General features: G+C 60.0%; 1 protein-coding gene across 8 annotated transcripts in view; it reads right to left on the bottom strand.

Annotated features, from left to right (window-relative positions):
• Positions 1–42: 42 nt before the first annotated feature.
• PDE4DIP (phosphodiesterase 4D interacting protein) overlaps positions 43–13,801 on the bottom strand; it is a 36,044-nt gene continuing 22,285 nt past the window's right edge. For 4 of the 8 annotated variants that reach the window (XM_080407313.1, XM_080407319.1, XM_080407315.1 and 1 more), the window contains 25 exons: positions 13,575–13,691; positions 12,969–13,106; positions 12,536–12,648; positions 11,640–11,767; positions 7,459–7,550; positions 7,177–7,337; positions 6,829–7,075; positions 6,517–6,685; positions 6,255–6,374; positions 5,747–6,170; positions 5,272–5,507; positions 4,995–5,046; positions 4,474–4,694; positions 3,897–4,091; positions 3,129–3,350; positions 2,820–2,951; positions 2,569–2,688; positions 2,299–2,476; positions 2,090–2,214; positions 1,746–1,847; positions 1,376–1,563; positions 991–1,128; positions 773–911; positions 606–652; positions 43–404 (listed from right to left, as the gene is read on the bottom strand). In XM_080407313.1, coding sequence (XP_080263439.1) covers positions 309–404; positions 606–652; positions 773–911; positions 991–1,128; positions 1,376–1,563; positions 1,746–1,847; positions 2,090–2,214; positions 2,299–2,476; positions 2,569–2,688; positions 2,820–2,951; positions 3,129–3,350; positions 3,897–4,091; positions 4,474–4,694; positions 4,995–5,046; positions 5,272–5,507; positions 5,747–6,170; positions 6,255–6,374; positions 6,517–6,685; positions 6,829–7,075; positions 7,177–7,337; positions 7,459–7,550; positions 11,640–11,767; positions 12,536–12,648; positions 12,969–13,106; positions 13,575–13,691 — 3,900 coding nt within the window. In that variant the 3' untranslated portion in view covers positions 43–308. The remainder of the gene's footprint in view (positions 405–605; positions 653–772; positions 912–990; positions 1,129–1,375; positions 1,564–1,745; positions 1,848–2,089; positions 2,215–2,298; positions 2,477–2,568; positions 2,689–2,819; positions 2,952–3,128; positions 3,351–3,896; positions 4,092–4,473; positions 4,695–4,994; positions 5,047–5,271; positions 5,508–5,746; positions 6,171–6,254; positions 6,375–6,516; positions 6,686–6,828; positions 7,076–7,176; positions 7,338–7,458; positions 7,551–11,639; positions 11,768–12,535; positions 12,649–12,968; positions 13,107–13,574; positions 13,692–13,801) is intronic. The other 4 variants (XM_080407314.1, XM_080407320.1, XM_080407316.1 and 1 more) reach the window with 3 other exon arrangements.

Genomic DNA, 13,801 nt, shown 5'->3' with positions numbered 1-13,801 from the left:
TACCTTGGGGAGCGGGGCACAGAGAGCTGCAAGAGATGAGCGTGGCAGAAACACAACCCAAAGTAAACCTTTATTAGGAACTTACAACTCCTGAACAGAACATGGCATTTCTTACATCTTCCTCCCGCACCGGGGCCCTGACGTGCCCGGGGAGCCCCCAGAACGCAGCTCCGCTATACCTATCTATATACATATACAGACACGAGCAGGGACGGGTGGGTAGCAGGGTTACAACTGGGACCAAGTTCTAGGGTGAGGGGGTGTGAAATGCTGCTGGGCCGCAGAGGGCATCGCTTCGTGCCAGGTGCTCACGAGACGGGCAGGGCCTGCTGGGCCTTCACCTGACGAGTGGCAGCAAGAGGGAGTGCTGCCACGTCGGGCCTGCACCAGGTGGCTGCCGTGCCCTGGGGACAGTTGAAGAAAATGGGTCGCTGTGTTCCCCCCAGCACATGCACCCAGCTGACCCCTCAGCACCCTGCTGCCCACCACTCTGCCACAGGGCAGAGGGGTATCTGCTATCTGTGCCCACCCCCAGGGCATCAGGGTTCCCCAGGGGAGGGGCACCTGCCCCTATCATGCGCCGCCGAGTGCCAGGGCGAACTCACCTCCAGGTTTGTCCTGGCCTTGCGCAGCATGTTGTGGGTCCTGGTCACTGTGAGGGAGAGAGAGGGGGTCGGTGAGGTCCCTGTGCTGTGGAGCCGCCCCACGCGCATGGGGACCAGCCCAGCTTGGCGGTGCCACCCCGCAGCAGGATGCCACCCAGGCCACGTACAGTGGGTCACGATAAACTGCTCCATCTTGTCCTTGAGCTGGGCTGTACTCTGCAGCTGATGGGCCATGCTCTGCAGAGCATCCTCCCGCTCAGCAAGCCGGGCCTGCAGCGTTGCAATCTCACCCTGTAGCGCCTGTTCCTGGGACAAGACGAGCGTGATGAGCAGTGAGCAGCCGGCCCCCCGGCCCCTGCAGCACCCCACCCCGCCCTGTCCTTACCTTGTCCTGGTGCTGGGCAGGGCTGACGGGCAGCACGGTGCTCCAGAAGGCAGTGAGGAGAGATGTGCACTCCTCCAGGATGCTGTGCAGGGTGCTGGCACTGCTGCAGAGGTGCCCCATGCCTGACCACCCCAGGACCTGCGGGAGAAGGGTGCAGGAGTGGGGTGCTGCCATGGCACCTGTATCCTGCTGCACCCGGGGACTCGCCGTGCCCAGCCCGACACAGCAGGGCAGTGCCAGCAGCAGCCCCCGGGCTGGAAGCTACCAGCCGCTTGCCAGCCCTGCAGGCCTCGGGGCGAGTATTGGGCTGAGGAGCAGCTTGATGCATGGTCCACAGAGAGTCTGGCCCCCAGCTGCCGCCAGCCCCATCCTGCCCATGCTTTACCTCCTTTCCCGGGAGCGGGCAGCTGGGCAGCCTGGTCGCTGGGTGCATGAGAGACATCAGCTCATGGGCCAGCCCTTTCCCCTTCAGGATGCGCTGCTCCAGGGCCCGGTAGGTGTTAGGGCAGGCAACAACGTGAGCCTGTGTCGGTTCCTTGCCCTTCTTTGCCAGTGGGTCTGCCCCACGTGGCTCTAGGGAACAAGCAGGGCTAGGTGAGAACCACTGCCTGCTCCCCCCATGGCCGTCCCCATCCCATCCCGGGGGCTTGGCTCTGCCCTGGGCTCACCACCCCTGCTCAGCAAGGGTGCTGCCACGACTTTGTCAGGTCTCAGCAGCCCCTGAGGCACAGAGGTGGGCAGGCTCCAGTACCCACCGGCTATCTGCTGGGCCGCCAACATGTCAGAGGGCAGTGGGGAGAAGTGGGGAGCTGCTAGACTTGTGCCAACATCCCGCACCGGAGGAGACGGGAAGCAGCCTGGAACAAGAAGCATGTGAGCCCCGGCGGACAGGTGTGGCTCTGTGCCTGGGGCTGCTGTGCTCCTGCCCTCCCTCTCCGCCTGCCAGCAGAGCCACCATGTCACTCCTGCTGCCACAACAGGCGAGGTGCTTGGGACCGGCCAAGCGTTGCAGAGGGGCCAGGCCTCCCAGGACCAGGAGCTGGGCAGAAGGGCCGGGGCAGGTGGCTGGGGCTGGGGGCACTGGATGCGGGTCCCGTACCTGCGCGGGCCTCAGCAGAGGGGCCAGGGAGGCTCTCGCAGACGTGCAGCTCCGTGCGCGTGGTCTGCAGGAGCCGGCAGTGCTCCTCACACTGCTGCTGCTGGAGCATCAGTCTGTGCTGCAGCCTGCAGAGAGGTGACACATGGGTACGGTGCCAGCCATGCCACCCAGCCCTGCTGGCCCCAAAGCCCCAGTGCCCCGAAGCTTACCTGTTGTTTTTCTCCTGCAAAGAGCGCTGCTCATCCCGGAGCCGGCGGACACTCTTTTGGTACTCGGTGAGCTCATCCACCAGCTTCTGCTGATTCCTGTGCCTCTGGTCCAGCTCTGCTTCAGCTTCCCGCGCCCGGGCGCAGGCAGTCAGGAACGCCTCCTGCACCTGCGCTAGCTCTGGGGACAGAGAGCATGGAGGTGTCACTGCCACCCCGCTCAGCCAGCACCCTCTGGGACTCAGACCCAGGGTGCTGGTGGTGGAGCCCCACCTTGGGAGAGGTGGTCGCGCTGAAGCCGCAGAGTCCGGTTGTCCTCACTCAGAGCCTGGTTCTCCCTGCTCAGCTGCAGCCTCAGCTCCCGTGTCTGGGCATGGAGGTCACTGGGCAGCCCTGCAGAGGGGGAGTGGTGCCGAGTCTCTCTCCCCAGCATGCCGCCACGCACAGGGTGAGCACCCTCCCTGTGCAAGGGGCCGTGCAAAGCCTGCCCCCCCAGCAGCCCTGGCCTCAGTGCGGCACTGTACCGGTGGCCTTGCTGGTGGAGGCCAGGCGGCGCTCAAGTTGCTCCTGGAGCCGGTCATGGGTGCAGATGGACTCCTCGAGGCGCTGGCGCAGGCTGCGGATCTCCACCAAGTGTTCCTCCAGCAGGTCGGCCCCTGCCACAGCCGGGGAGGTGGCTCAGGGCAGGGAGATGGCTGCGCCACCTGCCTCGTGCCACCCTTTATCCTGCCCCACGCTAGAGCCATGTCCCACAGCCACTGTGGTACCAAGTCTCCTCCCTGTCCCCTCACACCCAGGCAGGGTGCCCCCCTGCTCTCCAACACAGCCCTTACCTGTTAGCTTTTGGCTGGCGGGGTAACCCGATGGCAGGGCCCCGCAAAGCGGCTGGCCGGGAGCAGGCACACCCCAGCGGGCGCGGGTGTCAGTGGCCCTGGGGATCTCAGCCAGGCTCTGCAGCGCACCGTGTCGGTTGAGCAACGCTGGGGCTTTGCTGCCCTCTCCTAAGGAGCCCGGTGGAGCTGTGGGCTTCGCTGGTGCCACGGGCAGCGTCAGGTCTGCACACACAGGGCAAAGCGGTGAGGAGGAGGAGAGCAGAGAGGAGGAACGGGGGGTAACATGCTCCTGCCACATGCTTTTTGCCCACTTCTCGCTCTGCCCAACAGTGCAGCCCAGTGTCCCCTCACAGTCACCCCCTATTGCTAACCTCCTGCCCCAGTCAAACCTGTTCCCCCTGAAGAGCAGGGGCTCTGCCAGGGCTTGCTGATTACGTGACATGAGTTGAGGGGTCTCAGCCCCGCTCCTCCTACACAACTAACCACACCAGCCCTTTCCCAGAGGCCCTAGAATGTGCAAGTGTCCACGCCACGGGCTAGTGCTACCTCAGGCTGCATCCATTCCACCCACCAGGTCCTCTCTACATGACAGCCACATGTCCCCATCGTCCCCCAGCCAGAGTGATAGGACCCAACCTCAAAGCAGTAGCCCCAAGCAGGAGAAAGGCCAGGGCAAGACAGGCAAGTGGGAGAGGGTGGGGGGCCATGCGGCACAGCAGAGCATGCGGGGCAGGCAGGACCAGCCCCATGCCAGAGGCACATGCTCACTTTCTCCCAGCTGCCTCTGGAGCACCTGCAGCTCCTGCTGCGCGTCGGCCAGGGAGCAGACAGGGGTCCCACAGCAGCCCAGGAGTGGGGGGGCTGCGGGAGTGGGGCACCCAGCAAGCAGGAAGGGGGGCAGCTGGGAAGCCAGAGGAGGCAGGGGGGCACTAACAGGTTTGGACAAGGAGTCAAAGCAGAGGCCTAGAGACAGGAGAGAGATGGAGAGAGATGCTAGCACAGCTCTGGCTCAGCCTGGCAGGGACCCCTCCTCCCCATGGGCACCAGGGATGCTGGCACACAAGTCCCCACATCTGGAGACACTGTGGGATGGGACAGCCCACAAAAGGCCAGTCAGGTCCCAGCCTCGCAGGGCTGTGGTACCGTGGCAGGGCCCCCCAAGATGATCTCTTGCAGCCCCAGGTGCTGTGTGCTCACCCCCCAGGTTGGCACTGGGGCACAGCGCCACACAGGCAGCCCCTGCCCAGGTCTGATGGCCATCTACTGCTGCAGCGACCCACACACCACAGAGGGGCTGCATGTCCCCAGCCCATGCTTGCAGGCCCCCGAAGGCACCCCATGGTACCTGCAAGCCGGACAGGCTCCTCAGGGCACTGGCTGCACTGGCTGCACTCACTGGCTTCATCCCCATCAGAGCGGGCCTCCAGCCCCTCAGATATGAAGGAGGAACTGGTGACAGAGCAGGATAACTCAGAGGGTGGGCGGTTGCTGCCAGGGGATTCACAGTGCTCCCGCAGTTTCACCTCCGGGTTCTCAGTCACCTTCTCCTGGAGTTCCTGGCTGAGCCTGCAGAGGTGGCCCATCCTCAGGGCTGGCAGGGCAGGGTGACCCCCATTCCACAGTTCCTCCCTGCTGTGCTGTGCACGCTCCGGCATGACACACCACATCCCACCTGTGCTGCAAGGCTGCCTGGAGCCACAGGGTGCCCAGCCCAAGCTTGGGGCTCCCCATCCCCAGAGCAGTGGCAGCCCCAGGGCATCCACCTAGAGCAGAGAGCCCAAGGAGACCCAGACCCCCACTCCCAGAGCAGTGATAACCCCCAGCGTCCCCACACAGAGCCCCCAAGCACTTCCTAGGAACAGGTACCTCAGCGTCAGGAGTTCATGGCTGGTTTTATCCTTCCCATATGCTCGATCTCCTGAAAAAATAAGCCAGGAGGAACCGGTTAACGTCTCCATGCCCCAGGCTGCCCACTCCCCAACAGCCATAGCAGGACAGGATATCCCAGCTTGAAGCAGGTAGCCCACACAGCACATGGTGTCCAAATAGCCGCAGCTCTTCACAGCACCCATTGAAGCACCCCTTCCTGGCGCACCGTGCCCCATGATGTCCAGCCCCAGTGCCCTCCCCAAAAGGTACTTACTGGTGCCCAGCTTCTTGCTGAGCCTCTCTGACAGCTGCCTGCCCTGGTCTAGCTGCTCCCGAAAGCCTTGGCCCAGATAGTAGTCAATGTCGGTGCCATGAAGGAGGTCCTCAAAGGACAGCAGGGCATGGTGCAGGTGCTGGGCCAGGCTGTGGCTCATCCTGTGGCCCTCCCGCAGCGTCTGCCGCAGGTGGCAGAGATCCCGAGCCTGTGCTTGGATCAGCCGGTGGTAATTCCTAGAAGGGATGGGCAAGCAGGAGGTTCACAGGGCTTCCAGACCCACCCGGAGAGCATGGCAGGGATGGGGTGCCATGGGGGGAGTCTGTCCAGTATCTACTACTGGGGCTCTGCCCCACTGTGCCAATGCCCCAGGAACCTAGCTACAAGGAAAGCACGCAACAAACAGCTGCCCCCCTTGGGCACATCCTGGAGACCCCCATGGCCCCCTGTCTAGTCCCAATCCCCAGGGCCATACCATGACTGAGTCGCAGATTGCAGCTGCTCAGGCTTGGTTGCAGACAGCTGTGCCTTGAGGGGGAAGACACGGTGCTCCAGCTGCTGCCAGCTGTGGTGTGCCCGCAGGTCAGATGGGCAGAGGGTGCTGTGGCTGTCTGACTGCCAGCCCTCGTCCTCGTCAGTGAGGCTGTGGGCCGGGGAGGCCAGCGCTGTAGGACCCAGCGGGGGCTGCTCGGCACCTGAGGTGTAGCCACTGGTGACAGAGACAGAACGCATACGGCGCTGCAGGCTCTGGGTCACCTTGTTGGCATTAGGCAACTGTGCCTTACGGTCCTGGATGTGCTGGTGCAGGGCCACCACATCTGCAGGGGCCATGGTCTTCTGGGCAGCCTTGCCCGCCCTAGGCATCCCTGACTGGAATGGGGCCTCCAGCTCCTCGCACTCTGCAAAGGGGACAGGGCACAGTGTCACTTCTTCATGCCAGGCGGGCAAGGCACAGGGGTCCCCAAAGCCTCAGCTCTCCTTACCGGGGCTAGTGGCCTCATCCCGGTCGGCCTCGGTCTCACTTCGCCCGCATGTCTCGTAGCCCAGGTCCTGGAAGTCTACCTGCACTTGCTTGCTGAGCTGCCGTGTGTGGGGTTCACCTGCTGGGCAGCCCCGTCAGCTCAGGGTCCCCCTCAGGACAGGATTCACCACCCCTGCCTCGTGTGCATGGCACACAGGGCATGCCAGGCTGGCGCAGACACCCCCCACCCCGACCCCACCATCCCACCCAGGGTTTTAACTCACAGAGCAGGACGTGGTACTTCTCCAGCTGCTCAGCTTGTGCCTGCAACATGGCCTTTGAGGCGGCAAGCTTGTCCTGCAGCTCCTGGCACTGCCTTTGGCCCTGCGCCACCTGGGAGCACAGCTCTTTGACCAGCCCCGACCAGGCTCCGCCGGGAACTGTACCCTTCGCCTGCCAGAGGGGAGATGGGGTGTCAGCTCCCCATTTCCAGCCCCATCCCAGACCCCTGTGTCCAAGGCACATACGCAGCTCCTCTCCCCTCCACCCAGGGTACCAGGGTAGGGTGTCTTGAGCACGCCACCCTGGCACTGTACCTCCAGCACTGGCCATTTGCCGGCCACAGCTCCCCTCTCTGCCAGAACCCACTGGCCATCCCCACTGCTCCCAGCCAGGTGGTCTGCAAGGGCATTGCAGCTCTTCTGCTGTAGCTGGTGGAACTTGGGGGCCAGAGGGATGCCCATGTCAGCCTCCTCCTGCTCCGCACTCTCTAGCAGCGACGTGGCTTCGTAAATCTGCTCCTTCAACTCTGTGTTCTCCAGGCACAGGCTCAGCATCACCTCCCTGGGGGTACAAGGCACTGTGAAGGGCAGGCAGCAGCCAGGACGCAGGATACCGCCTCGAGCCACGGCTACCCGCTGGCTCTGGTGTCCCAGGGCTCTTGCCTGATCTGGGAGACAGAGGAGAAGCCGGCTTTCTCCAGCTGCACCTTCATCTCCTGCAGCTCCTTTTCTGCCTGCAGCATCTGCTCTGGCACGGTGGGTGCTGTGCTCCCCATCAGGGTCCTTTCAGTGCCCCTGTTTTCCTTAGGGGCCTGGGGGCTGCTCTAGAGGGACAAAGACAGAGGGTGCCAGGCACATTTCCGAAGGGGCTAGGACACAGTTTGTCAGTGGCACAGTGCCCAGCTGTGCCACTCCTATTCCCAGTGCCATGCTGCCCTGACTCACGTGCTGGGTTGCCACACCATGGGCTGCCTCCTCCTTGATGCTGTAGGTAAAGGTGCTGCTGGCATCATCAGCATCTGTACCTGTGGCCTGACCTAGGGGACAGCACAGCACAAGAAGATGCTCAAAGCAGTGGCAATGGCAGCACTGCCTCTGTCCCCTCCTACATGGCGATGCCTGTGGTCACTGTGGGCAGCCAGGGGGCAGGTGCCTGCTCTCATACATGCTTGGTGCTGGGTGACTCCCAGCAGGACTGAGCTCTCCCCGCTGTCCCTGTTCCCTGCCAATGCCCCTCCCCCGCATGCTGGAGCTCTAAGCCAGCACCCTGAGGTGGCCCTGCACCAATGGAGCGGACAGCCCCAGGGACACATCTGCTCCATCCACATCTCTGCCTTCACGCCACTTCGTGCTTGCTGCCCCAACACATGTGCACCCACCCTGTTGCCGCTTCACAAGCCACAAGCAACAGAAGCAGCGTGCACTACATCAGGGAGCCTCACTGGCACTGCCCCAACCCGGCAGCAGCGTGGGGGTGCACGCCCCGTGATCACCCACCCAGGGGGCAGCCCAGGGAGGGCACTAACAGCCACCCTGCCCCCATCACCCAAACCCTACTGTCACATGTGGCACTGGGCTCATCGCAAGCCCCATGCCGGCCTTGGCAGGGCTGCAGTGGAGCTAAAGGGACACTAGTGTCCCATACCACAGCGCACAGGGGATGTGGGCCCACCCTGCCCCACTGAGCTGAGGGCACACTCTTCTGCTTGGCCACAGCTCTGCTCCCGGGCCCCTGGTGCAGGGCCCCGGGAGAGGACTTGCAGCCCTTGTTTGGGCGGCCTTGCTCCCACGCAGCCACAGGGCCGTGCCTGCTCTGCGGAGGCTCAGACTGCCAGGGCTGGGACATGGGTGTACCCCCAATCCGCCTTCTCTCCAGGGAGAGGGGAGCTTGGACAGGGCCCAGGACCACCCCCTGGAACTGTGCAGGGGGCCAGGTTTCACTGCTGCTTGTGGCCCACAGGAGATGCGGCTGCTTTGCCCATGGCCAACCACATCACTGTTAGGTCTGGAGCTGCCAGGCAAAGCTGAACATGGAGCAGGGGAAAGCAGGTAAAGCCTGGTAGGAGAGAGGCCAAACATTGCTGCTGAAGAAGCCAGCAGGGAAGCACACAGCTCCTGGAAAGGAGTCAAGGCTCAGCCAGGAGCATGCCTTGCAGCAGGGCAGGGTGTTGGCACAGCACACAGACGGTGCATGCTCAGGGGACCCACTTGTGACGAGCAACCGCCAGGAGGCTGCAAAAATCATGGGCACCTCAGCGCTAAGCCTAGGCAGGCATCACCTTGCACGGGGGAGCCTGTTCTCTGAAGCAGCCGTGCCCCAGGGAGCAAGGACAGCCATCACGGAGAAGTGCTGTGCTGGGAACGAAACGCTGAGGCAGCTGGAAACAGCAGCAGCAACCCAGCAAAGCAGCAGCTCCCACGGGTGGCATTCAGCGTAGCCAAAGCACAGCCCTGTGAGCCCCTGGGGACACAACCTGCCAGGTGACAAACGATCTAGGGCTACAGCTCAGTGCCTGCAGGGCCCTGAAGAGTGAGGGGATGCAGACCCTCAGCTGCAGGCTTTGCTGGGAAGCCGAGGGCCACACGCACGTGGCTCCTCAGGCTAGGTCGCTGTGACCTGTGGCTGAGAGCCCAGGGGCTGGGGGCTCACAGCCAGCACAGCTGCCCTGGGGCAGGGGAGAACCACCTCTTGTACCAGGACACAGCACCCCACTTGTACCCATCACCCACAGCTCTGCATAGCTCCCAGCGTGCCAGGACTAAGGTGGAAAAAAGGAAGCACAAATCTCAAGGAGGAGGGGGGAGGGAGGGAAGAAACAAAACCAAAACAGCCAAAAAACCAGGGAAAGGAGAGGAAGCTGGTGCTGGGGCAGCAGAGGAGTGCACACATAGGGCAGACTGTGCCCTGGCTGCTGTTCACCAAGTGCTTGAACCTTCCATTGCAACAGGAGCACACTAGGGTGCAAATCCCACGGGAAAAGGGCTGCTCAGCTCTCTGTGTATTACCAACAAAGCAGACCAAGGGATGCAACCCCAGCAGTATTTTTCACGGACTCCTCTGTCTTTCACACCTAGCCTGCAGGCAAAGAAAATCAGTTGCATGGCTTGCAAATCGCACATGGCCCACAGACACCAGACACCCAGGTGTGCTGGCTGCACTGGAAGTCTTCACACTGCTGGGAAGAAGGGAAGGAAAAAAAAAGATCGCCAGGGAAACGGAGAGAAGACGGAAAGAGAGACCTCCACAAAGAGCTACGAGACAGCACAAAGCACTGCAGTTTGACAGAGGGTGCTCTCAGGCATGGGATGCTCAGGCTGATCCTCCTGTGGGGCAGAGGAGTGCACAGCCAGGGCTAGCAGGGATGAAGGGATGCCCTTGAGAACAGAGCAGAAAAGCTGGGATTGCCTCAGCCTAGGATAACGCTCCTCTACGGGGCACTTCAGAGCAGTGATGCTAGCAGAGGCCAGGGACAGATCTGCAGCAGAACACACACACAAGAAGAGATGGGAGCTGCTGGAGCACCAGCCAAGACTTCCCTCGTGCCATGCCTGGGCCCCACGGTACCCAAGAGACCAGGAAGCCAGCTGGGGATCAGAGCCGGGACGGAGAAGGGAAGGTGGAAAGATAAGGACAAGGACGCAAAGGCTCCTACGAAGTGAGAGGCAGGAGAAAGATGGTGCTACACACAGAAGTGAGAGGAAGGGAACGAGATGTAACACAAGGAAGGAAAAGCTAAACAAGTACCAGAGCTGCCCAGCAACCACCAGCTGTGTCCCTTCCGGCCACATGAGAACCGCTGAACTCGCCACACAGCTGGGTGCGGACTCAGAGAAGCAGTGCTGGCCTGCTGTGTGTGAAGGGAAAGCTGCGCTGCCTCCTACCCCTGTCTGAGGCAGGAAAGAGAAGACCTCAGCACGGATGTGAGGCACGGGATAGGTGGTGCCATGTGAAGCAGTCACAGGATGCACAACAGAGCAGTCATAGGTCCAGGTGGCACAGCCCAGCGCTGATGGAGCTCTTCTGCTCCACCTGCTCCGAGTTCAACTTCCCCAGCAAGCAGGAACAGATGCTCAGAGATATAAAATTTGCTCCTGCCACCTTAGGAAGCGATCAAATATGAGGCAGCTGATCCATAGCCTGCTGTGCATGGGAAGTGCTGGTCATCAGAAAGCTGTTGCTATTGTTTTCCAGCTCTCACACCAGTCCCAATGCTCCCAGAGGGGGTGAAAGGCACCCTAGAAAAGGTATGCAGTGGTGCCAAGTGGGACTGTCCTCAGCAAAGCAGAAATAGGGCCCTGCCCATTGCCCAAGGGGCACGTGAGGCCTGTGAGAGAGATGTGTGCACACAAGTGAGGGAGCAGACTCAGCCCAGACCCTGGGAGCAGGGACAGGTCTCAGCCACTCCGAACACCCTGTTAAAGAGGAAGAAGCTTTCCCTTGAAGGCACTTGCAAGCTAGGCCGAGACAGCCTGGCGGGTGGAGTCCATAAAGTCATTAATAATGGAGCAGGATTTAGTTTAAGCATAAAACAAATCATTGGTTCTACACTCACCACTTGTGTAAGAAGCCCCAGGCAAGTGCCACCAGGTCTTGCAGCCCTTCTCAAATTCTCTGGCTCTGGAACCCACTTTTCCACATACATCATCTCCTTTTGGGCCAGCCACCATCAACCCAAGAGGGTGATGTCATTGGGTAAGAAAAATGGTGAGGGAATACAAAAACTTATACTCGTGCACTTGGGAGATGATAGAGAACATCTGGTGTTTCCTTTGGAGAAAGGGAATCTTTATTTGCCCCATGGGGATGGAAGGAGAAGGGAGATAGAGGGAAATCAACTAAAATGGAATGATTTGAATGTGCAAATACATCAGTGGCCACCAGGGTGGGTCAGACAGGAACATACATGAAACACAGGTGGATTGCACTGATCACCATTTCCAAAGCAGCTCAAAAATAAAATAGCCCTGCACCACTTCTATCGTACCATTACTAAGTACCAAAACAACCCTCCCAGAGTCAGTGAGACAGGCTCACTCAGTTAGTGAACGTTTCCACGGCAGGCGGGTGAGCGCCAGTGCTCAGAAGGCATGCTGGGGTAGGACTCTCACACGCTCCTGTTCCCCACCTCCTATGGCGTCCTGTGTCTCCAGCCTGTTCAAAAACTCCAAGCTTCTTCCAAGAGCTTCTTCCAGCTGTCCCCGGAGCTTGCGGACCCCCTCCAGCTCCACCTGCAGAGTGTGGTCTCTCGCAGCGCTAAGCGGAAACGCCGCACGAAAGTGAAGAGGGTTAGACAGGCTGCAGCAAGCACACACCAAACCGGCCCCTCCATCTGAGGCTGCTACATACTCCAGGCACAGGCCCTGCATGCTCCCCAGGCAGCTTGGCCACCTCTTGCCTCACCCCTAAACCTCCCCAGAGCACAGCCATCCACCAAAAAAGGCTCCAGCCCACCAGGAGTAGGGGACTCCTAGGTACAGCTGTTCTTCAGTACTTACCCAAGCACTCCACTTACGTGCTCTCTTGCTATCAGGTAGCTCAAATATCCCAGAGGCTGCAGCCCCATGAAGGGCAGTGGATTAGTGCAGAGGACAGAGAATGCAGGCCATGCTGTGCTGGGAACAACTGCCAGGAGAAGTACTTACATAGATCCTTATCAACTCAACAGTAGGTTGGGAATTTGACAGCAGCCTCTGAAAGGTGCCCAAGTGTGGGTGGGAAACTGAGCCGGGAAGGGATAAGCCAGGGAATAGAGATGACAATGCCAAGACCTGAACAAGAGCTGGGGGAAGTTTACGTAGCATTTAAAGCTGGCCACTGCAGACTCTTCAAGTGAAGAAGGCAGCCTAAAACTTGGATTCCCAAAGCCACATTTGTCTGACTCTTTGCCTAGACTCCCTCTTTCCCACTGAGGGCCCTCTGACTTGCAAAATAATCACTGCTTCAGGAACTGCCCCACCGGACCACCCATGCTTGTCCCAGCAGCCAAGCAGGGCAGCACAGAGCCAAGGCAGCCTTGCTTACCTGTCTGGGTGCATGTGAAACTTTACCAGGCTGCTGCAGAGCTGCCTCTCTGCCTGAAGAGCCTCATTTAACCGATTCCTTTCAGCCACCAGCCCTTCCAGCGTCAGTAACAACTGGTTGGAGAGAAAAGACAAGATGCAACACTTAAGAGACAGAAATCAAAGGAGGCATCTGGCTGCCCCACAGAAATCAGGACTTCCTTCCTCTCTTGCTTGTGCCCAGGTGAGGTTGATCAGTGTCATCCCTGGACTCCCAAAAGACTCTGCCCTTGAGACAAGTCCTAAAGGAAAGTAATCCTCTGCTCTGTATTCCCTCTATCATAAGCAGCCAGCTTCCAAGAACAAGCACATCCAAATGCCAAAAACAAAGCCTCATCACTGAGCACCAGCAGAAACATAAACACACCAAAGGCTGCCGCCGCATGGCACACTACCTGCTGCCTTCTGTTTCCAGTAGCCTCCTGTCCTCGTGACTCTGCTATGGCCACTTTCTCCCGAAGCACCAGTACTTCTTGTGTCAGCCTTTCCACGACTGGAATTTCTTCAGGATCCACAAGCTGCATCTGCAGATCCTGAAAACCAACAGCAGGAGAGCTCAGTGAAGAAGAGATCAGTAACAAGGACAGCTGGACCTTCATAAACCTCCTTGGAATGCAACTGCCAAAAGTTTCCAGTGTTTGCAAAGACCCAGGTCTCCTAAGAAAGAAATGTCAAAGCACCCAGAGTGTATTAGGCACAGACAACAGCCTGGAGCAAGAACTGAGAAAAGACACAATGCACTCTGTTTAAAGGACTCTCAAGAGAACTGGTGTTTGGTACACAAGGAGCAAAAAGCCAAATAACAACACTCTGGGGCTTTGGGGCCTTTGCCTTCTGGCCAAAGTAATGCAGAGGGCTGTAGGCAAACCAGCAGCAATACCACTCACGGACAGCCACCCACGTTATTCTGAGGAGGGGGGGGGGGGGGGGGGGCGCGGAAAAAAGAGGCACCTCTGAAGCTCTCCCAGGTGGAACTGACCAAGCATAGCACATTCTCTCACCTTGATGAGGTCCTCTTTGATCTGGACGGTCCTGGTCAAGGACTCTATATCTGAGGCCTGCACCTGCAGCTCTTCTTCCTGTGTGGCTATGACAGACTGGAGAGCAGTGAGCTCCCGCTAGGGAAGGAAAAGAAGTCTGTGAGAGACTTCAGAAAAACAACACCCCACTGCCAGCTGCTACCCCACTTCTCTCACTGGAGAGACCCCTCCTCACAATAGGGGTGTCC

Source organism: Falco punctatus (genome assembly GCF_963210335.1).
Source record: "Falco punctatus genome assembly, chromosome: 11".
In the NCBI taxonomy this organism is placed as follows: Eukaryota; Metazoa; Chordata; class Aves; order Falconiformes; family Falconidae; genus Falco; species Falco punctatus.
The sequence above is the reverse complement of the archived record's forward strand: the minus strand, read 5'-3'. Positions and strand labels throughout refer to the sequence as shown.